General features: G+C 34.9%; 1 protein-coding gene across 1 annotated transcript in view; it reads left to right on the top strand.

Annotated features, from left to right (window-relative positions):
- GOPC (golgi associated PDZ and coiled-coil motif containing) overlaps positions 1–23427 on the top strand; it is a 43673-nt gene extending 20246 nt beyond the window's left edge. Inside the window, exons 2-8 of the mRNA XM_069487685.1 lie at positions 4863–5027; positions 9857–10032; positions 11436–11601; positions 14203–14298; positions 15452–15616; positions 17837–18017; positions 21885–23427. Coding sequence (XP_069343786.1) covers positions 4863–5027; positions 9857–10032; positions 11436–11601; positions 14203–14298; positions 15452–15616; positions 17837–18017; positions 21885–22015 — 1080 coding nt within the window. The 3' untranslated portion in view covers positions 22016–23427. The remainder of the gene's footprint in view (positions 1–4862; positions 5028–9856; positions 10033–11435; positions 11602–14202; positions 14299–15451; positions 15617–17836; positions 18018–21884) is intronic.
- The last annotated feature ends 228 nt before the right edge of the window (positions 23428–23655 follow it).

The following is a 23655-nucleotide window of genomic DNA, read 5'->3' as shown; positions in this document are numbered from 1 at the left end:
AGATTGAATCTGCTGCATATTGGAAGGGCACACACGGACCTAGAATGATTAACACCAAGATATATTTTAGCATACTTGGCTTTAAAGATAAAGCAAAAAGAACTTTGGGAATCCAGACAAAAGACCAAGTCACTTATAAGAGAAAGAAAAGATTAGGATTGGGCTTCTCAACAGCAGTGTTTTACACCAGAAGCCAGTGGGGCAACATATTTAAAATACCCAAGAATAGAAAATGTGAGCCAAAGATTTTATATCCAGCCAAATTGATTTCAAGTATAAAGACTATAAATAAAGAGTCATGAACATGCCAGGTCTCAGGAAATATTACAATGAGACCTTTTTGAGAACTCCAGACTCTGGAATGAACTGAAATCAATTAAAAGGATTTGTTCCGTAAAATTTGGATTCAGTCAAAAGGCCACACTCAAGGATCTGGAAGGGCACATGTGGCCCCAACGCTACAGGTTCCCCACTGCTGAATGCTGTTTGCTGTATGTGGTGCAATATAGACATAGTTTTCGCCTCTCAAAATGGGAGAAACGAGTGTTTGGAAAGTTTATAAGCATGATGATTGCTTATAGATATTACCTGGGAGTAGAAAGATAACACGTTGTTAAATGCTGGAGAAGAGTGAGGGAAGGGAGAAGATGTTACTAGCTAATTTCATGACTGCTTATAGAAGAGATAATAAATATAATCTGAAGTAGAAATTATAATGTAACAGTAATCATTAGAACAAAGATACAGAGCTTCTAGAATACTAATAAGTTTTTGAAACCAGCAAAGAGAATAGTGAAGACTTTATGTGTGTGCTATACACAAACACGAAAAATATAATGAAAGGTTAAAAATAAAATACCAGACAAAATTGTTCCAAGTAAATGGAAATAAAATGAAACCAGAAGTTGCAAACTTGATACCAGATAAGATAAAATTCAGGCCAAAAAAAAAAAAAAGCATTTAATGTGGGGAAGGAAACTGTTAAAATATTGAGCTACATTAAAATTAAGCACTCTGTTCATGAAAAGACACCTTTAATAAATTGAAAAGAAGCCACAGAATGCGAGAAGGTATTTGTAACTTATGCCCAATAAAGGAGTTCATATTTTGTGTGTGTGTGTGTGTGTGTGTGTGTGTGTCTGTATGTACGTGTGTGTAGACAGAACTCTTACAAACCAATAAGAAAATTATGGACAACCCTGTAGAAAAATAGGCAAGAGATTTTAACAGGCACTTCACCAAAGAGATTATTCAGATGGTCTGTAAACAAAGGAGAAAGTGGTCAACCTTATTCACAATGAAGAAGGTTTAATTAAAACTACAATGAAATGCTACTACATCCTTACCAGAGTGACTAACATTTAAAAGACTGACAGTGCCAAGTGAAGGCTAGGATGTGAAGCTATCAGAGTTCTTATTCATCGTGGGCATATCAGTTGCTACAATCACTTGGAAAACTTTTTGACTTTTTCTGCTGAGGTTTGACATATACATACTCCATAACCCAGAAATTTCCCTCCTAGATATATACTCAAGAGAAATGTATTCAATATTTATCAAAAGATAGGTTCATAGCAACATCATTTTAATAGTTAAAAACTCAGAAAAGCACAAATGCCCATCAAAAAATACAATGAAATTGAATGAAAAGTAGTAGATTGTGGTGTAGTTAATGAATACTATACAGCAATGAAAATGAATGAAGTACAGCTGCACAGAACAACATGAATGAATCTCGTCAACATACTCTTGAAGCAAAAGCCAGACGTAATGAATGCATACTATATGATTCCATTCATGTAACATTCAAACAGGCAAAACTGTCTATGGTGTTAGAAGTCAGTGTATTATTTTGGTGGTTACCTTTGTGGATGAAGGTGGGGATAGTGATTGGGAGAGGTCACAAGGAGAACTAGTATTACCCTACTTTTTTTTTTTTAATCCAAGTGGTAATTAAATGGATATTTTTTTCCTGTAATTTGTGTCCTCTGATATGTTTATATATGAATAAAAAAGTTATAAAAAAGGAAATGAGAAAGCTCTGTTGATAGAGAGTGATCTCCAGGAAGTGGAAAGAAAGCAAGAGGCAGCACAGTGTTCATATTATGCTACATTTTGGTTTCATTTATAGCATGCTGCTACTTTTCTACCCTCAGGCCATCCTGACTGGTTATTACCCAAGCCCCAGTCCTTGACACTCTGTGCTCCTGGACCCATCCCAAGTTCCAAGTTGTCACTTGTTTCTTTATTTCCAATATTCTGTGGAAAATAGTTCCTGTTGATTATATAACGGTTGACACAAAACTCAGCATGTTTAAAATTTAAATTCATCTTCCTTTCTTCCCTCATTAAACTATCATCCTAATCTTACTAATCCTAATTTTCCACGAATGGCTTTACTATTCTCAGAATTATTATTGACCTAATCTTCCACTGAATATCTACTATACTGACTACACTGTAACTAGTTGTTGCTAACAATTTCTTTTCAGCATTGTAAAATCCTTTATTCCCATTTACAAAGCTACCATGATAACATGTCATTTAGAAAGCTACAGATAGTGTTTTGCTATAGTATCCTTATCTTCACTTCTTTACCTGCATGTATGTTAATAAAATGCTATTGAAAGAAAGTGCTTCAAAATTATATAATGACTGTGGTTGCATAACTCTATATTAAAACCAGTAAATTGTACATTGAGTTTTATGGTATTGAATTATGTTTCAATAGAGGTATTATAAAAACAAAAATGTCATTGAAAGCATATAGTGATTTCCTATTAAATATCAGTTTTGGTCTATCATCCAAAGCCATTCATTACATCCATCCTCACCTATCCTTTCCAGTTTTATGAAGTCTGGCAGCATATAATCCCTCTAGGTAATCTAATCTCCTCAGTAATAACATTTTCATATTCTAATAAGTCCTTTTATATGTAAGATTAATAATCTTATGAGAATAATCAAAGCCATGGATATTACCCCTATTTTAAAATTGAGGAAACTTGAATGGAGACAGAATGTTTTATCCAGAGTCACAGGACTAGTATTAGAATTCATTTCAACTTAATAGATACTTACTGAGCATCTTTTATGTACTAGGCACTGATTGGTGCAGTTGGGTCATAGAGATACAATCTAATCCTCTGATCCCTACCTATAATCAGAGAATTTACCAAAGATGTGTCTAGTCTCTCCATTACTCTTTGAATGTGGTGTATTTATTTAATAAATACCATACTAGTCTTCTCATCTCTAGATGTTGTTACTGCTTCTGTTTTGTCCGTGTTTTCCTTCTCCTTCACATCCCTTCTAAGCTTACTTTCATTATGGATCTTTTCTTCACTTATCTTCTTTAAGCCTTCCTTTCCTTTGAATTCCTCAAGACTGGGCCAATTCTATGTGGATCTGTAACTTGCCACATTTTTTTGTTGTTGGTTCACATGCATATTTATGACCATAGTTAGTATGATGAAAGCTTGTCAAAGGCATACCTAAATTATGATTTATAACTTTTAAAGTATTATCTACAGTTTTGTTTTGTTTTTTGTTTGTTTTCATTTTGCTGGCATAGTTCTAGACCCTTAGATGCTTGGTAAAATTATGTTGAGCTGAATAGGAAACAAAAGCATTGTCTTGGTCTTCAATCTGCTGGCTAGTTGGGAAAACCAAAAACACAAGAGACAGACACACCCTATGCACAATACATCAATTGTGCAAAAGTAAGAAACTTCAAACTAAATGGCTAAGTGATCTTGATGAGTTGTTCTGCTACACCATAATTGAAAACTTACAGTCAACTCTGATCTTTAGGCTTACTGTGGTCTTAGAAGGTGATACCTTACTACTTAAAAATAACTTTACTAGGTAGTGATGAGGCTGATTTAGGTGAGTATCCTCTGGGTTGAAAACAGAACACCACTCACTTATTGGCCTTTCCTCTAATATACTATTAATGTTAGTGGTCTATCATAGCAGGCTGGTGAGCCATTCCATACTTGTGTATTTTCATAAGCTTTGAAGATAAAGATAAAACAGTGAAAAGGCTTCTTAAAGTAAGCAAAGTAAAATGGAAGTAGCATTCTGTATTTTTATTTTTTTTTATTTTTTTATTTTTTTGAGACAGAGTCTTGTTCTATTTCCCTGAGTAGAGTGCAGTGACGTCATTATAGCTCACTGCAACCTCAAACTCCTGGGCTTAAGCAATCCTCTTGCCTCAGCCTTCCGAGTAGCTGGAACTATAGGTACAAACCACCACGCCCAGCTAATTTTTCTATTTTTAGTAGAGATGCGGTCTTGCTCTTGCTCATGCTGGTCTTGAATCCTGAGCTCAAGCAGTCCTCCTGCCTCGGCCTCACAGAGTGCTAGGATTACAGGAGTGAGCCACCGTGCTCGGCTGCATTCTGTATTGTTAGAAGATATTGCTTATAGAGGAGCCCTCTTGCCACTGAAATATTAATATCTCACTTATGCTATTGATTTTATGTCGGTTTAGATAGATGTCATATCTCAGTCAGATAATATTCTTCTAGTGTTCACGTATCCATTTTGAAGATAGTCTCTACCAGCCTGAACAAGAGCAAGACCCCGTCTCTACTAAAAATAGAAAAAATTAGCCCGTGTGGTGGCGTGCACTTACAGTCCCAGCTACAAACTGAGGCAGGAAGCTCACTGGAGCCTAGGAGTTTGAGATAGCGGTGAGCTATGATCATGCCACGGCACTTTAGCCTGGGCGGCACAGTAAGACTCTGTCTCCAAAAAAAAAAAGACAGTCTCAGTGTTGTTGTTCTGGAGTAATAATTATTAAAGCCAAGATAAAGAAAATTAAGCATACTTAATGTTTTTTATTGTTGTTTTTTAAGGCACAGCTGGTGGATCTGAAATCTGAACTGACAGAGACCCAAGCAGAGAAAGTTGTATTGGAGAAAGAAGTACATGATCAGCTTTTACAGTTGCACTCTATTCAGCTTCAACTTCATGCTAAAACTGGTCAAAGTGTTGATTCTGGTACCATTAAGGCAAAACTGGTAAGTAGTTTAGAGGTTCACATGTACTTACATATGTTTTTATAGAGGATGTGGAGAACAATTTTTCGTGAAGTTTTCTAATTATAAAATGTAATGTGTGCTTATTGTGGGAAATTTAGAAAATACAAGAAATACAAAGTTTATGATCGTTATGATCATTCATGATTCATCACCTAGAGATAATCAATATCAATAACCAACTGACAGTTAGAATAGAATTTTCTTCTATTTAAAAATATATGAATAGATATATTTAAAAGACATTTGTAATTATAACATATTAATAATTTTTTGCGCTACTGTATCAGTTAAGTTTAAATTCAGCTGTATAACAGAATCCCAAGTAACATTGGGGTTATTCTTGAATAGCAGTTATTTTTCTCTTGAAAGAATCCAGAGACAGGCTGTCCAGAGCTGCTACGGCAGCTCCACAGGTATCAGGGATTCAGGTTCCTTCTAGCATTATTCTCTACCATTTTTAGCTCTTGATTTTTATCCTCGGGATTTCATGTCTACGTTCCAGGCAGGAAGAAGGACAAATCTGAGAGAAGAGCAAAAAGATGCTTCTCAGCTGCGTTAGCCTTCTTGAAAGGACTTTTTATGAAATCCTCATCATGACTTTCTGCCACCATCTCATTGGTTGTCCTTAGCTGCATGTCAGTCTCTCAGTTGGTCATATGGCCACCTCCAGTAAAATTGGAGTTCTGTTAATCAGGAAGAAGTAGCAAATAGAATTGGGTGCCAAGCAGTAGCACGTTTTTTCTTTTGTTCTTAATAAACATCTTTTATACTACTGTATACTTTGTAAAATGTCTGCATATTGTGTTATTGTATGAGTTTACCATAATTAACTCTTACCCTCCTAATCAACCTGTAGGTTGTTGCAATAGAAAAAAATCTTTTTAAAGTCTCATTGTAATTTAACTTCACATGTTTTGAGTGTGTACTATGTGCCAGACATTTTGTTAACTATCTAGGGACACAGTAATAAATAAAACAAATACAGCTTGGCAGAGGCAGGACATGAAATGATGTTGATGATGTGATGAGAGTAATACATTTTTAAGTTTTACTTGTATTCATTTAATTTTATTTGGTTAATTTGTTTCTAATACTGATAATGCTAGAATTTACTTAAATAAATATTTATGTTTTTCTAAAGTCCTCTTAAGTTCTGAAATTCTATGAATCTAAGTTAGTAGTGTTAGTAGTGTTTTACTTAACTGAAACAAAATTCAGATCATAACTGCTTCTTTGAGCTATTTGATATTAACATCAAGAAAGTCTACATTTTCACTAGAGAAGAATTTACCTGAAATTTTAAACATTAGATTTAAAATGGCACACTATAGTAAAAAGAACCACTTGTTGTGGACTAATTTTAATAAAAAATTTTAATTTAATACTATACAGTTACTATTGTTTATAGGTTTGCAAATATATTTGTTGTAGTGGTCTAGTGAACTTTACCCAAATGATATTCAACATGTGAGAATTTTCCTTGTAATAATTATACCACTATATAAATTCATTTATTTGATATTTTTCTAATTATAAAACTTTTTTCTTATATCTGAAGTCTGTCCCCTCTGTGGAGGAGCTGGTAAGTATGTTGTTTCTGTTTTGCTTTAATATGTCACGCTGAAGTGTTCTTAGTGTTTTATTTGCATATTATGTGTTGTCACTCTTTGTATTTGAAAATGGTGTTAATGATGGCAATTTTTTAATGCTCAAACATCTGAAAAGATCAGTGGCTGGCCCATTATCCTTTTCTCACTGCATGTTATTAAACATTTTTCTTTTGTTTGTGATTTCTAGCCATTATTTGCAGAGCCTATGAATTTTTGACAACTTCTGAACCTATTGTACCTTGCTTAAACAACTACTTCAAAGGAGCAATTGGTTTTCCCACTTAAGGGTATCGAAGATATATCAAGCAGCCTAATTTTTAACCCCTTAAGTATCTATTTGAAATTATTCCCAGAAAAAGAATTTGCTTGTTGATTTCTTCTTCATCCACAATATGTGCTTCAGTTTTCAACAGTCTTAAGAATAATTGTGTGGCCTTTGAAACAACCTAATTTTGAAATGCTTTACCAGAAGTTATTTTAGAAAATAACAACATAAAAATTCTTAATATTTTTCCTACTGCCCCAACCTAATCAGGTTTAGAATTGTCTTATGGCTTCACTTCTTTTGAAAATATACTCTTTGGGTATCTAAATAAAAAATGAACCTCTTGGTTGTTACCTAATAACAAACAGGTTAACTAAGAAACAAAACATACTTTTTTCCTTAAATCTAGAGATGATTAACTTCAGTTTTCTAAATTCTATTATTATGTACATCTGTTAATTTCAGACCTGAGAGTTTGTCAGATTCATTAGGGGTTTGAATCATTAAAACATCTGTAAGTAGTAGCTTAATATGTTTCTTGGATTTCATTAATATAGTATAAATAGCTCATTAAAGTAATTGAAAATAGATAATCTTCAACATAAAGTTTATTTAGTCCATAAATCAAAGAAATCTTGGTCTTCCAGGAATACTTTGCCAGAAACTACATCAACCTTAATAAATGTCATTAAAAAACATTTTTGTGGCTGGGCATGGTAGCTCATGCCTGTAATCCTAGCACTCCTGAGAGGCCAAGGCGGGAGGATTGCTTGAGGTCAGGAGTTTGAGACCACAGCCTGAGCAAGAGTGAGACCCTGTCTCTACTAAAAATAGAAAAAAATTAGCTGGGCACGGTGGTGGGGGCCTGTAGTCCTAACTACTTGAGTGGCTGAAGCAGAAGGATCAGCTTGAGCCCAGGAGTTTGAAGTTGCAGTAAGCTACAATCACGCCACTGCACTCTACCTGGGCAAAAGAGTGAGACTCTGTCTCAAAAAAAAAAAAAAAAATTTTTGTTTGTGTTATCCGAACTGTGGTTTCTTTTTGGAATTGATATCTGACCTTTTAGGAAATAGATTATGAAATAAATCAAGATTTTAATAATTCCAAAGTTTTTGTAAAAGAAGGATTCTAGATTATTTTTTAAATCCTTTAAAAACAATATCTAGAAATTCTGTTCTATTGGTTATATTTTTTTACAGAAGTTGAAAGGCCTGCTAATCTTACTTCTGTTTGTCACATACATAACAAATATTTTTAATCAAATAAATAATAAATATATCTAGCATTTAGTGCTTGTCATTAGTTGTAGCTTGTGTGTGTGTATGTGTGTATATATGTACATATTCAGTAACAGTAGACCAAACCAGTTAAATTAGTACAAAATTTAATGAATTGCCAAAAGTTTGCTTGGCAAACTTCCATGAATTGGCAAAAGTTTGCTAAAATTTGTTTCTTAGTTTCTCAGTATCCGGAATAAAAAGGAAAATAATTACTTAATCAGTGCCCATATGATAGAAACAATGCTATTTTCCATTTTCTAAAGAGAAACTATTTTTCCTGGTGCTAAGGTAGATTTTTATTTAAGTCCTCATAAAGGGGACATGGTGGTATAGTAAGTGAATAATTTCTTCCACATCTTATGAACAAATATAACCAATTTTCATAGAATTTATAGATTCTTTAAATCAATAAGTCAGTAAAAGCAGTTCTGCTCAGGATAAATGCAAGTTGCAGTGTTTGGATGATTTTCTTTATCCAGAAATAACACTTAAAAAAGCTAATGGGTCCCTTATTCAACTCTCAGAAGGATTTTATTTGGCCACACAGTTTGTGTGTTTATCTGATTTTGAATTTGCCTGCCTTTGGGCAGGATTTTGTACCTTTCATTTTGTATTCAACTTTGTCTCATACCTACCTATCTGTTGTGTGCTTGGATCCTGAAGGGATTTATATTTTTATAGCTTGAGCTATAGGAACAGACTGTACTTTATACTTTTAAGGTAAATTGAACATTATTTCTCACGTATCAACACGTGATAAAAATTTGATGGTGAGGATCTTGAGGTCATAGTCCCTAGCTGATATCTTTAGATTCACATATATGGACTGTCTGTCAAGTAGAGCATAGGATGGCATTCTTTTATGAGAACTAAAAATGGATGGCCATCCTACTTCTTAGGAGGCAAGAGAGGCTAGTGTTTTCCTCAGAAAACAGTTCCGCATCCATTTTAACATTCAAATAGATGAGCCACATCCCAAAGTTTCTTGATAATCTACACCATAGATAAGCTTATCTATAGAAAATTTTTAATGTGTAAGTGTTTAATGGAGTTGTTACCAACAGTTCTCCATGACTATAAAATGTTTTCTAAAAAATTAAAATGTTTCTTTTCATTTAAGCATTGTAAGTTTCTTGTAGGCCTCCAAGATAAATTAGCTATAAAATACATCTCTGTCTAACTGAATGATTTCAACTTGCTTTATACAATTGTTGCATTAATTAAATATTTGGGAACAACCACCAGAATGATTATTTTTGTACTAGTCTAGTTTCTTAAGTCATTTTTTTTTTGCAGCCCAACTGTTTTTTTAGAAAGTAAATAGCTGATTCAGCTATCCATTGAAGCCACTCCTTTAATACATGATAACATGAGCTTAGAAAAGACACTTCTCTTACTATCCTCAATATTATAGTGTCCCACAGCATGCAATTATCCAGAAGTGATTTCAAAATGTCATAGAACTAGTGAAAAAGAACTAGATCCAAACCTTTGTGTTTCATTTTATTGAAATGAAGTGGCAATTTTTATTATATGCTTTCATCAAGGGTATTATAGACCATGTGTTTTTGTGTATTTAAAGGAACATGGTCTACTGCTAAAGAGTCTTAAAAGTATTTTCATTAAATTATGTTTTTTAAAAAATTACAATAGGAAAGAGAGCTTGAAGCAAACAAAAAAGAAAAAATGAAAGAAGCTCAACTTGAAGCTGAAGTGAAATTGTTGAGAAAAGAGAATGAGGCCCTTCGTAGACATATAGCTGTTCTCCAGGCTGAAGTGTATGGGGCAAGACTGGCTGCCAAGTACTTGGATAAGGAACTGGCAGGAAGGTATGTAAAACATGGGTGTGCTTGTACTTTTAGGTGACAAATTGGATAATTAATGAGATTGACTCTTAACCTCTTGTGGTAAATGAAAGATTAATCTTTATTCTTGGAATTATTTCACAGTTGTCATAGCTTGCTATTGTTAAATTAATATTGACAGCATTATGTATTGCAGATTTATTTACCCATAATAAATAAGTGTAGTTTACACCACACATGCAAAACACAAACACTGACAATAACTTACTGTGAAATGCTAACAACTCTGTAGAGTAGCACTTTTCAGCTTTTTCTGGCCTTGATACCATAACAGATGATGTTCACAGGTACAGCAGAACTTCCATAAGGGAAGGCTCCAGCGTGAGGACCTCAGAGCCGGGACAGGGGAGGAGTCAGAAGCAGGGCTTCTGAGCAGGGCCTCAGAGCCAGGAGCAGGGCCCTGCCGGCAGTGGGCAGCAGTCTGTTCAGACATGGAGGGCTGAGTCAGGGCTGAGCAGGCGGCAGCCTATTCCACAGGCTCGGGGACCTAGCAGATGCCAGTTCACACAGGCCAGAGTTGGTTCCAGCAGCCCAGGGACCGTGGCGTTCTCCACCCTACCCCACAGGACCCGCCAAAGTAGCTGCCCAAAACCTCTTAGGTCAGAGCCTACAGTGCCCCACTCAGCCCCCATACTCAGATCCCCCATCGCACTGTAGGGGAGGGCGCTTGGCCTCCAGTCACAGGGTATGGCTCAAAGGAGCCTCTACTTAGTCTGCTTCCTCCTCAGCCCATGGGATGCTATGTGAAGCCACAAAGCTGAGTCTTGTGCTGACCTGGTGCCGTGCATCTGAGTACACAGGATGGCTTCAACTGCGGAAACCTGGGATCAGCTGCCCCCTGTTGTCTGGTGCCTGTTGTCTGGTGCAATGACTCTGCACAGACTCCAGGCAGGTCCACCATCTGTCCAGGCAGAAGCCTGTGGCATAGGAGGGAGCCCTCTCACAACTTGGGCACAGTGCCTGCAGGGTGAGCCTGGCGCCCCAGCACTCTGTCCTCCTAATCTTCCCTGCACGTAGAAGCCTCCCCACAGTTACCTTCAGTCTTGTCAAATGTATCTCTCTATCACCTTCTCCTTCACTCCAAGTGTCCCACATTGCTTCTCTGATTTCACAGTGTTCCTTGGGAGAAGAGTTCATAGGTAGGCATCTGCCTGCAGTTTACCATTGTCTGTTGTCAGCCATCTTGCCTCCCCCTCTGATCCCATATCTTTTTAAATATGAGAGACATCAGGAAGTTCCTGAGTATTGATTTTATTACTAACTTGATATTTATGCAAAAGCTACTTATGTTCAGTAATTCTGCTAAATTCTCTCTATGGTAAGCATAATGAAAAACCAACTAACTGAACTCTTTTCCCAATATGAAGGGTCCAACAAATACAGTTACTAGGACGAGATATGAAGGGACCTGCTCATGATAAGCTTTGGAACCAGTTAGAAGCTGAAATACATTTGCATCGTCACAAAACTGTGATCAGAGCCTGTAGAGGACGCAATGACTTGAAACGACCAATGCAAGCACCGCCAGGCCATGTATGTTTGCCTTGTCCCTGCTTACTCAACCTCCTTCTCCTTTCTTTAATCACAAGTTTTTTCCATTCTTTCTTTTACTCTAGTGGTATTTGAAACCTTTAGTTAAAAAATGAAAATGAGATTCAACTTATGCAAAATAGAGACGTATTTTTAAAGTTTCATAGAAATTTTGTTAGCTCTTCACAGATTAACTAATACCCTGAGAATGATATTTCTGCAGACAATGAAGCATTGCTATCAAATACATATTGCTAGTACTTTGGATCATATTTCACAATTTTCCTGAATCATGATTGGGCATGCTTAAATTTGTTTTAAGCTTAACTGACAGTGTATAATCATACTGATAATTTGGCAAATAGTTTGGGGTAGCTATTTAAGGGAACTTTTGGTAACTAAATGACAGTGTATGGTCATATTGATAATTTGGCAAATATTAATAGTTTGGCATAGTTATTTAAGGGAATTTTTGGTAACTAAATCCAAATGTAGATTCTGAACTAACATTTACACCTGTTTGGTCTTGGATTCAGATGGAATTTGAGATCTGTGTCCAGTTGTCTACTTCTATAATCACCATTGTATTGGAGCTTTCTTTTCTATCTGGATAACTCTTTTATTAAATTTTATTACAACAGCTGCTTGATAATACAGACCTTAATATATGAAAGCATGTCTCTCACCCAGTGGATCACATGTTTTAGTACCAGATAAGATATGGCCTTAAATAGTAAAACAATTTGTTGCCTCTGCAAAGATCACTGTCAGAACTGATGCGTGTATAGAGTTGGTGGAAGAGGAGTGGAGGTTGCAATAAGCACATGTGCTATTTATTGTCTTCTCCAGGACTGGTGGTTCCGTTAACTTCTAGGGCCAGTAGATTTGGGAAATGGAGAGGTTAGGAAGAAGACAAAGTAGTTTGTATCAGGTGTGTCTAAGTGATAAAAGCATGCTTGTGAAAGTAGTGAAACATGAGGCTGGAATTTTTTGTTATGGCTGGATGACAAAAGTTATTTCTTACTAAATAAAGGAGTTTTAACTTTAACCTGGTGATCTTGGGACTTTTAAATAAAATAGCAAACTTAATAAGATTTACATTTTTTGACAGTTACTTTGGCATAGTGAAGAGGATATATTGGAAGAGGGCCAAATTCGAGTCGAGGAGATGTGTTAGAAAGATACTGTGGTAATATAATGAGAGAGTGATAAGGAAGGAGAAGTGGCATTTGAGAGAAATAACAGGTTTGAGAGAATTAGAAGCAGGAGGACCTTTGGTGACTGGCTGCTTTTGGTTAAGTAGGTGAAAAGGAAGAATCTAGGTTTTTGATTTGAGCAGCTGAGTGATCTGGCATTCATTGGTAAAGGAAACAAAGGAAAAGGAAGGTTTTGGGGAAAAGGTGATGAGATCAGATTTAGACATGTAGTGTGTGAGGTACCAATGGAACATTCGAGATACATCTAGTTGGATATGTGACTCTGGAATTCAGAAGAGAATACTGAGTTGAAAAAATATTAGGGAAATCATCCATCTATTATAATTGAAACCATGGAATTGATTAAGTCACCCAGAGAAATAATATATAAAGTAAAAAGGAATAGGGGGCTAAGGATAGAAACTTATGGAGTGAGGGAAGGACAAGGATTACCAAAGGAAGGAGCCCGAATGGAGCTGTCAGATACAGGCCACCTAGGAGAGTAGTGTAATAGAAACCAAGGGTAGGAGTGCGTTTCAAGAAGGGGGTAGTGAATAGTATTAACCTTCAAGTAGGATAGTGACTAAAAAGTGTTAATTGGATGTAGCAATATTGGTTACCAGTGACCACAGAGAAGAAAATTCTATTTATACAGCTAGAGGCAAAAACCCTTATTATAGGGATCAGAGAACTAGGTGTGGGTGGCAAGAAGTAGATATGGTGAGGATGAACTTTGTGTGGCAGATAAGAAAAAGGGGAGGAGAGGATAGTTGCTAAAGAAGGATTTGAAGGGTTTTTTGCTTTGTTTTGTTTGCAACATAGTCAGTATTTTAAAGCTGGAAGAGGCTTGGAATGTTTATCCGTTGAATAAGAAAGGAGTTTAGTAGAGAGAGAAAGAGTAAAGATACCAGAGAAAGAACTATTAAAGGATCTAGTAAGGTCCTTTATTTAAGAGGTAGACTCCAGGGCACTAAGGAATGAAAAAATAATTAATGGTCCAATTGGAATTTTGTTTTTCAACTCTTCAACTCAGTTAAAATGGATATAAATCTTTAAGATATTTTCCAGTGAAGATAGTTATCCACTTTTATTTCTTGAAGACAGTTGTTCATCAGTTAATTCCTGGCAGTAGTTTCTTTAGTAATTCCTATAATTTAAAAAGAGATGTATCAATATTAAAAAAATCATTGGCAAAGGGGTAAGAAAATCATTTATAAATTTCACCATGTTAACAGAATAACTTTTCATTTTTCCACTTTATCTGTCAATTACTTTCTTAACACTATATTGTGTATCCTTTCCAGGAAATTAATAAAGATTTCTAAAAGCAAGTTATATAGCATGTGTATACTCTATTTGGTATGCTATTTAAGTGATACTAATTTTTCTTCTTTTTTCCCCCAATAAGGATCAAGACTCCTTAAAGAAAAGCCAAGGGGTTGGTCCAATCAGGAAAGTTCTCCTACTTAAGGAAGATCACGAAGGCCTTGGCATTTCAATTACAGTAAGAAGTAGTGTTTCCGGTCTCCTTTTCTGCAGTTTCTAGTACAATCATGTTCCTTTGTTGGACATTATTGGGGAACAGAGTATTCTGGATATATTTTTTTGTAATAACTAAATTTATCCCCATGAGCAATAACACTTTTGTGTAACCATTTTTTTTTAATCTTCCTAACAACTCTTAGTGTACCTTTAGTAAACATAGCTTAACATTTTCATTATGACTCACTTCATAGTTCTATACCATATACTGTGATGTCTCTGGGAGCCTTTCGGAATAGATATGGCTGTTTTTTTCTATGGTAAAAGGCTATATATTATATTGTTCTCTCTAGAATATGTGTTATCCTTCTCTTACCTCATTTCTTAGCTGTCAGATTTCACTGGCTTTTGGGTCCAACTGTTATTATATATATTTTTTTTAATTTGATGCCTTTAAAAATGATTGTTTTGGACAGCATTCCTGAGAGCAATCTATTATAAAGTACATATATTTAGAGTCATTTTGTTGTAGTCTTCAGTGCTTTACTGAATAAGGTTGGCTTTATTTTAATTTTCATTTGGTAATACTCAGGCACTGTGTGAGTTTATTTGGTTTTTGGTATTGCTTAATGTAGAAATATCTCTTATAATAAAAAGTTCATCTCATCTATATTTATTGAATACCTACCTTTTTTAATGTACTGCCCTGAAATAGCATAAGTTTTGGCAGGAGAAATAAGACACACACACCCCCAGGATACAAGGTAGAGGGTGATAGATACCAAATACTGTATTTCTTCAATTCTGCATTGCATTTTTTCCCATATTTTAACTTCTCTGAAGTTGAAATTCATCTTACAATCTTACAATTATTTTTGTGGTACATAAAATGATTGATCTTACATTTAAGTGATTTAGATTTGATAAAATATAATGGTGCTGTGCAGTACTAATATGTATTTTTATTGATATTGAAGAATTTAGCCAATTTACCCTTTGATAATCATAATTTATTTATCATAACCTAAGCAGCAAATAAAATTTCACCCAGCATTTATAGAGACAGTATAGGTGCTTATCGAAAGATGTTTTTTAGAAAATATTTTATCTCTAGAATCATCTGTGACTGTACTTTACAAAGAATAAACTAATATGCTGCCTTTTGTTGTTGTCAGGGTGGGAAAGAACATGGTGTCCCAATCCTCATCTCTGAGATCCATCCAGGGCAACCTGCTGATAGATGCGGAGGGCTGCACGTTGGGGATGCTATTTTAGCAGTCAATGGAGTTAACCTAAGGGACACAAAGCATAAAGAAGCTGTAACCATTCTTTCCCAGCAGGTAGAGTCCCTTGTAATTAAAATTGGATCTATCAATTGGTTCTTTTTGAATCTATTGAATATTTTATACTTCCCTACAAAGTTTCTCAAGTAATAAAGTGTTCATAGGAAGATACTTGTTTCCTTGATTTAGGGCTTTTATAGACGACATTCAGTCAGATTTACTAAAATGGACCATTTTGTTTACTCTTTTCTATGCCTGCACAACTTTGAGAAACGTACTTAAGTTGTCTGTGCCTCCGTGTGGTAGGGATTGAAATACAGCTGTGAGGATGAAGTATGTTAATATATACAAAGTACTCAGAACAGAACCTGACATTTAGAAAGCAACATCATTAATGACTAAAACATGATATATATTTTATATATAAAACATTATATATATTTATGTATGTGTATATATATATATATATATACTACTATATATAAAGTATTGCAGAAATAATGCTAGAAGTGGATTGATTTTAATCATGGAATATTAGAATTGAAGGGACCCTTAGAATCCAGGCTGACTCTCTTATTTAAAATGAGTAAACTGAGATTCTTGGAGATTAAAGGATTTGCTCAAAGTTCCAGCGCAAGTAAGTTATAGAATTGAGATTCGTACCCAGGAGTCATATTTGTTATCCAGTGTACTTAAAATGTGTTTGTTTTATTTTCCTTTGAGAATGGGGTTGGGGAATTAAAGAGGTGCTGGTAGTACATTGAGATGTTTCTTGGATTATCAGTGTAGTATGCCTGTGTAAAACTGAATCTGAGAGTTGAAAATGAATTTATAGCCCCTCGATTCCATTTTACATGATGCATAAATCTCTTGCAATATCACTACGTAAACAATTGCATTAAAGGGAGGACTTGCTGACTGATGATCAAGCGTTCTTTTCCATTGTTATACAGTGCTGATTTTTAGAAGCTCTTCCTCCTATTAAGCCTGAAATCTGTGTCTCCATGACTACTACCCACAGATCTAATTCTGTCATCTAAAACTTTACTAAAGACTACATCATCAATCTCTTTGCCAAATGGTATTTTTAAAGCATTATCTGATAAGGGAGATCTAAGAATGCCACCCTGGTCTCTTAGGTTAGTGTTTTCTCAACCCATCTTGCCAATCCAGTAGCACAGGATTGGGATGACTAGCAGCTGTGGTAAAGGAACTACCAATAGATAGTTATTAAGGAAACGCTAAGCACATACTAAAATTCTGAGGTATAACCTTAAACGCTGGGAAAGGAGAACACCAAAGAGAGTTACTTACTGGGTAGCAGTCAAAAATGGTATACTTTCTTTTGAGCAAAAGCAGGACATAATTTTCAGAGAATTGCAAAAACCAGACTTGTGGGTAATAATTGCAGTCTCTTAAATGATAATTATAGCTTGGAATTTTTTTGACATAAAATAATCTGTAGCTTATTACTTGAATGTGCAGTTGTTATTAAAGAATGACAGTACAGATATTACACGTTTAGTCTAGCATAGTAGAAAATGCAAGAACTTTGTAGTCAAATTCCTGTTTTTCCTGTATTCCTGTTTATCATATTGGGAAAGTTAAACACTCTCTCCAGGACTCACTCAGGTTTCTCGTACATGTAAAAGAGACTGTAATAGGGTTATTCTGAGGACCAAATGCTGTATTTTGCACAGTAAATATAATAATTACTATTATACTAGACAGAATACCTTGATTAACACTGTGGTACTCAGTGAAAGTTAAAAAGGTTCAAGACCTATTCAATAAGAAACAAGAAATCATTATGCAGGGGTTTCTTTAATTAGTTTATGAAAAGCTGTGTGATGCCCTTATGTGCAAGTTTATTTAGTATCTCACTACTTAAATGGATTTGCTAAATTGCTATGTGAAGTACAAAATGGCAAAATGACTTTAAACTTGACACTTGTTCCAAAATTCTATAAATTTAATAATTAAGCATCCCTTTTTATTTTAGATCTGTTAGCAAAAATGTGATTAGTAGAAAGAGCTACTGTAATGTTTAAAGGAAATTACTTGTAGAGGGGATTGATAGAGTTGCTCTGGACATGATGACCTCTCAGACCCCTTCTACCTCTTTAGATTCCAGAATTGCATTATTTGTTCTCAGGAAAGGAGCAATATCTGAGGTTTCCCCACCCATAAGCCTCCCCGCAAAGAGTTTGGAAATCCTTTTTTAATTACAGTTGCAATAGCTTGACTTTCTCATTTTCATTTCCTATTTTAATTTAGAGAGGAGAGATCGAATTTGAAGTGGTTTATGTGGCTCCTGAAGTGGATTCCGATGATGAAAATGTAGAGTATGAAGATGAGAGTGGACATCGTTACCGTTTGTACCTTGATGAGTTAGAAGGAGGTGGTAATCCTGGTGCTAGTTGCAAAGACACAAGTGGGGAAATCAAAGTGTTACAAGGTAAAAATCACTCTAAAAATTATTACTACATTATTAACATTAATAAATTGTTTAAAATTTAAAAGCCTCAGATGTTCTTCAATAACACTGTCTTAATGATGGGGAAACCAAAGGAATAAATAGTTTTTCCTTGCTTACAATTTTATTGTAGATCGGTAACTGTGCTAACATTTTATTTACATATATGTTCTTCTAGAGTCATCTTGGATTGTTAAGTATGTTACCGATTACTCAACTATAAATGAGCCTTGAAAAATAACTAAAATTCAAATTTTCCAGACTCTGAAACAAAGACCACATGCTATTTTGAGTAGATATATCATATTGTAGTCTCCCTTAATGTACATTTTTCTTTCCTAATACAATGAATTATAGGCTAAATATGAATGAGTAAACTGTTGTCTTATGATTGCTATTAGAATCAGGTTATATTATCTTGAGGCTCTTTGCTTTGGTTCTTTTGCTATCATTTATACACATTTTAAGGAAAAATTCTAGCATTTTCTTTTATATAGAGCAGTGGTTCTCAAATTGTGATCCATGGATCTCTGAGGGCTCCTGAGATCTTTCAGGGGAGCCCATGAAGTGAAAGCTTTTTATAATAAAACTAAGACATCATTTTGTCTTTTTTTGCTGTGTTGTTATTTATACTAATGGTACAAAAACGGTTAAGGTAAAACTTCTGGTGCCTTAGCCTGAATCAAGGCAGTGGCGGCACCCAGCTGTACTAGTAGTCCTTGTTTTCTTCCTTGCTGTGTACTGTCATGGTAAAAAAAAAAAAAAAAAAAAAAAAAGCAGCAGCAGCAGCATAGGCCAGTTTCAGCCGGGCGCGGTGGCTCATGCACTCCTAGCACTCTGGGAGGCCGAGGCGGGAGGATTGCTCGAGCTCAGGAGTTCACGACCAGCCTGAGCAAGAGCGAGACCCTGTCTCTACTAAAAATAGAAAGAAATTAGCCAGACAACTAAAAATATATAGAAAAAATTAGCCAGGCATGGTGGCGCATGCCTGTAGTCCGAGCTACTCAGGAGGCTGAGGCAGAAGGATCGCTTGAGCCCAGGAGTTTGAGGTTGCTGTGAGCTAGGCTGACACCATAGCACTCTAGCCTGGGCAACAGAGCAAGACTCTGTCTCAAAAAAAAGAAAAAAAGAAAAAAGTATATGCCGGTTTCACTTAAAAATATTCTTGATGAAACAGTAAAAATTGTTAATTTTATTAAGTGTTGACCTTTGAGTACATGTTATTTTAATATTCTGTGTGGCGAGGTGGGAAGTATACATAAAGGATTTATTCTGCATACTGAACAAAGATACTGGTCTCAAAGAAAAGCACTTAAGTGATTAAATTACTAGCTGAACTAGTCATTTTTTTCATGGAAGACAATTTTTACTTGAAAGAGTTACTGAAAAATTATGGCTATTCAGACTGTTTGGCAGCCATTTTCTTAAAAATGAACATAATCCATCACTTCAAGAAAGACAACTTGGGGGGGGCATGGGCAATATATATAACCTGAACTTTTGTACCCCCATAATGAGCTGAAATAAAAAAAAAAAAAAAGAAAGACAACTGACATTATTTATTGCCAGTGTTAAAATGTGAGGTCTCAGGTAAAAATCAGAATTTTGTAAAACATGCATCAATCATTGTGAGCTTGACAGCTTCCTAACACCTAAGAACTTTTCTAATAAGATTGATGGTGATATTAATGAATGTAGGTTTTTGATATAAGATGAAATGTGTCAACTTTTGAAATTGCTACATAGCTTAGTGATCCAAAATTTACAAATGACCAGTGCATCGTTATAAAATTATTAATGGGTCAAAGATCCATTCAAAATGCAAGATAGGCAAATGGATTTTAATGTAACAGAGTGTGAAAAGTTCATTGATAAAGTTTCAAAGTCCACATTGTCAATTTTTGGTATAATATCAAAGAAGAATATTGACAGTTATTTGAAAAGGAATACTCCTCCCCTTCCCAACTACATATCTATATGATGCTGAACTTTCTTTATATACTTTTAGCAGGTTGAGCAGAAGTAGATAGGAGAAGCTAGCTATGTTCTATAAAGCCACTAAGGAGATTTGCAAAATTCTAAAATTATGCTAATTTTCTGTCTCTCGCTCATTCTCTCTGTCCTTCTAAAGGATAAAATAAACCTTTTACTTTTATATATTAAAATGAAAAATAGATAAATAAAATTATTCTACTCTTCTGACTAAAATTTGTTTGAAAAATAGAGTTATCTGTCATTAAACAAAAATGTTAACATTTATTGGATTTATTGTCATTTTTAATAAAGTAATTTTTTTTAGATTTCTCAGTTTTAATTACTAACACAATAAACATCAATAGCTATAACTCACATAAACAAAAGCTCTTGGGGAGTCCTCAACGCATATTAAGAATGTAAAGGCATCCCGAGACCAAAAAGTTGAGAGAATTCTTAGAGTAGTTTTATGATGAACTGATGACCTGTTGCCCTTTTGGTAAACCTGTGTATTACGAATTGTCCACACAGCGACAACAGTAGCAATTACTGTTCTCGCCATGCATCTTGAGCAAACCTATTGTGACAGTACGTCACACTGTTGGGCTGCTCTCTGTATGGTTTCATTATATTATACTCTTTTTTCTTTTTTCTGTCAGGATTAGAAAACGTGTCCCTTTCTTTTTTGCAACTGAGGCTAGAAAGCTTCTCTGTCACCTATATAAATTGCAGACACTTAAAATATGACTCAATCAAAAATGTATGCTTGTATAATATAATATATCACTGTTAACTGACTCAAATCACAAAAAAAGTATCTATTGGTTATTGTTTTGTACATTTCCATACTTCATAGCTAACTAAATAGGTGATATAGCCAACACTTACTCATTTACAAGCCTACTATCTATTTTGTAGATTGACCAAAAGTAGTTTTAAATTTTAGCTAGACATCGTCTTGCCAACAGACTAGATTTTTAGTGATCAACTACTAGTACATGCCTCTGTGAACTGAAGTTAAATAAAGTGATATGAAAGCAAAAATGTAAAATAAAAATATAATTCACAATTCAGTAGATATTTGTATAAGTAGAATTGACTGAATTTTACAATTATATGTATCAATTCTAAATTTCATAGAAAACTTAATAGGAAATTTTTTTTTGAGACGGAGTCTCGCTCTGTTGCCCAAAGAGGGAAAGGCACAAGTAAACAGTCTCTATTTTGTATATAAATGGTTTATGTCTCTCAGGTATATTGTAGAATAGAATGCAAAATTCTTTGGCCTTTTTGTTTTCTTTTGAGACAAAGTCTCACTCTCTTGCCTGGGCTAGAGTGCTGTGGCGTCAGCCTGGCTCACAGCAACCTCAAACTCCTGGGCTCAAGTGATCCTCCTGCTTCAGCCTCCCAAGTAGCTGGGACTACAGGCATGCGCCACCATGCCCGGCTAATGTTTTCTATATATTTTTTTAGTTGTCCAGCTAATTTCTTTCTATTTTTAGTAGAGACGGGGTCTCGCTCTTGCTCAGGCTGGTCTCGAACTCCTGAGCTCAAACAATCCACCCACCTCGGCCTCCCAGAGTGCTAGGATTACAGGTGTGAGCCACTGCGCCCGGCCTTTGATAGGAAATTTAATATAATTTTTAGATAAGTCCAATAGATACTTTAAAATCTTTACAATATTTGGTATCTACCATAAGAAGGAAGAATTCTCTTGTTATGAGTTGCTAACTTGATTAAGGCCCTGTCATTTTCCCTCATATTAAAATTACTAATTACAGTGGACATTCCTTTGTTTTTTACACAGTAAAATTATAAAACTAAAATTTTTTTAGACCAGAAAGTATCTGCTTTTCTTCTTTTCCTTTCTTTCAGGATTTAATAAGAAGGCAGTAACTGATGCACATGAAAATGGAGACCTGGGAACTTCGAGTGAAACTCCACTAGAAGATAGTGCTTCAAAATTAGATGATCTGAGCAGTCTGTATCATAAAAAATCTTATTAAATTGACTGTATCTCCAGATAGGATTGTTAATCAGACTATTCTGAATTTGGGGCACTAGGGAAGATGGTGACAAAGACTATACAAGACCAAGAGGGAGGCTGTTTGTTGCCTAAATGAAAGGCGGGTACCTCAGGGCTTCGTGTGAACAATTCTAAATGCATAAAACCCCCTGTTTTCTGTGGTATACTAGAATTAGCTATTGCATGTAAAGCAATTTTGATTTTCTTGAAATTGTAAGCACCAAAGCATGTGTTTCCCAAAGGAGTATTACTAGGCTATTAAGCACCAAATGAAATACTGCTGTTTTATTTGGTTCCTTTTCCATTGTAGGACAGTGCTAACTGGAATTTTATACGAAATAGCCTTTAAATACAGAGAGTAAGTGAATTCATATTATATATTTCAGAATGTTAACTGTGGTGTTTCAGGGGACAGAACTTGACTCAATGAACTGCAGAAATACAAACTTAATTTTTTTAAACTGAAAGAACAGTCTTAGGCTTTTTTTTGTTTTTGTTTTTTTTTTTTTACTTTATTGTGCATCCTGATATCTAAATCAATTCTCAATGATCATTTACTATAATGAGTTTGCCTTTCAGCTTTATTCAGTGCAGTCCAAAATAGTTTTCTTTAAGCAATCTTTTATCAATCAGTGCTGCGCTAGAAACAGTTTCTGAAAAGTTACTGTACATTTAACTTTTTTGGTTTTTAAAAGAAATGCAGAAGAATGTAAAATATCCGTTCTCAATTATGTTGATCTGTGCATGGTGTTGGGGCATTTACCCATTAATATTTAGTCTCAAATGCTTATTTTCTGGGATCCACGAAAGTTTTATACGTTTTGAGTTGTTCATAAAGTTTGTCTTGTGATAGTACTGGCACTTAAAGGTAAACTTTTCAGGTAGTAAAAGCTCAAATTTATTGCTGTGTCACAAAATACACTGCATTCAAACAGCAGGTTTCTTTCCTAGTCGCCGCTTCACCAATCATCTCAAAAGCTAAGGGCAAAGGTAGGCAAGATGAGGTGAAGACATTTTAATACGGTACTTGTTTGGTTGGGTTTTCATGTCAGTGTATGTTTGACTAAAGCACTTTTCATATGTAAACTATGAATTTGCTGGTTCTCTTACCCCAGGATTAAGCATGGAGTGCCTCCTCTCTTATTTACTGTTCTGCTGGCCATTGTACCCCGCTGGGCAAAGTCAAACATTGCATTTCAAGAGGTGATAGTTTTGCCAATATCACTGTTTTAAAGGATATGCATTTAAAGGACTATTAAGTGGGAGAAAGCCTACAAGGCTTTTAGAATATTACCAGTATCTTCATTTCTAGCATACAAATGTATATGATAAAACACGTTTTCTTGTTTTCCAGATGCACTATATATTTGTTCAAAGGTAAAATCTATAATATGTATATACTTTATTTTTTGATTTTGCTATTTATAAATTTAATGTTTTAACTGTTGCTCATTTATGGTTTTGGGAGGTTTTGTTCTTCTGTATATCACCATGTTAATTTGTAATAGAAGTACACTTCATAGTATATATTGTTACTGATATGAAAATACTTTATAGCATAACATTGCCTCTAAGCAAAAGCTAGTATTTAATTGTACAAATGAATAAGCAAGTTACATG

This window comes from Eulemur rufifrons, chromosome 15 (genome assembly GCF_041146395.1).
Source record: "Eulemur rufifrons isolate Redbay chromosome 15, OSU_ERuf_1, whole genome shotgun sequence".
NCBI lineage: Eukaryota > Metazoa > Chordata > Mammalia > Primates > Lemuridae > Eulemur > Eulemur rufifrons.
This window is presented reverse-complemented; position numbering and strand designations above follow the sequence as displayed.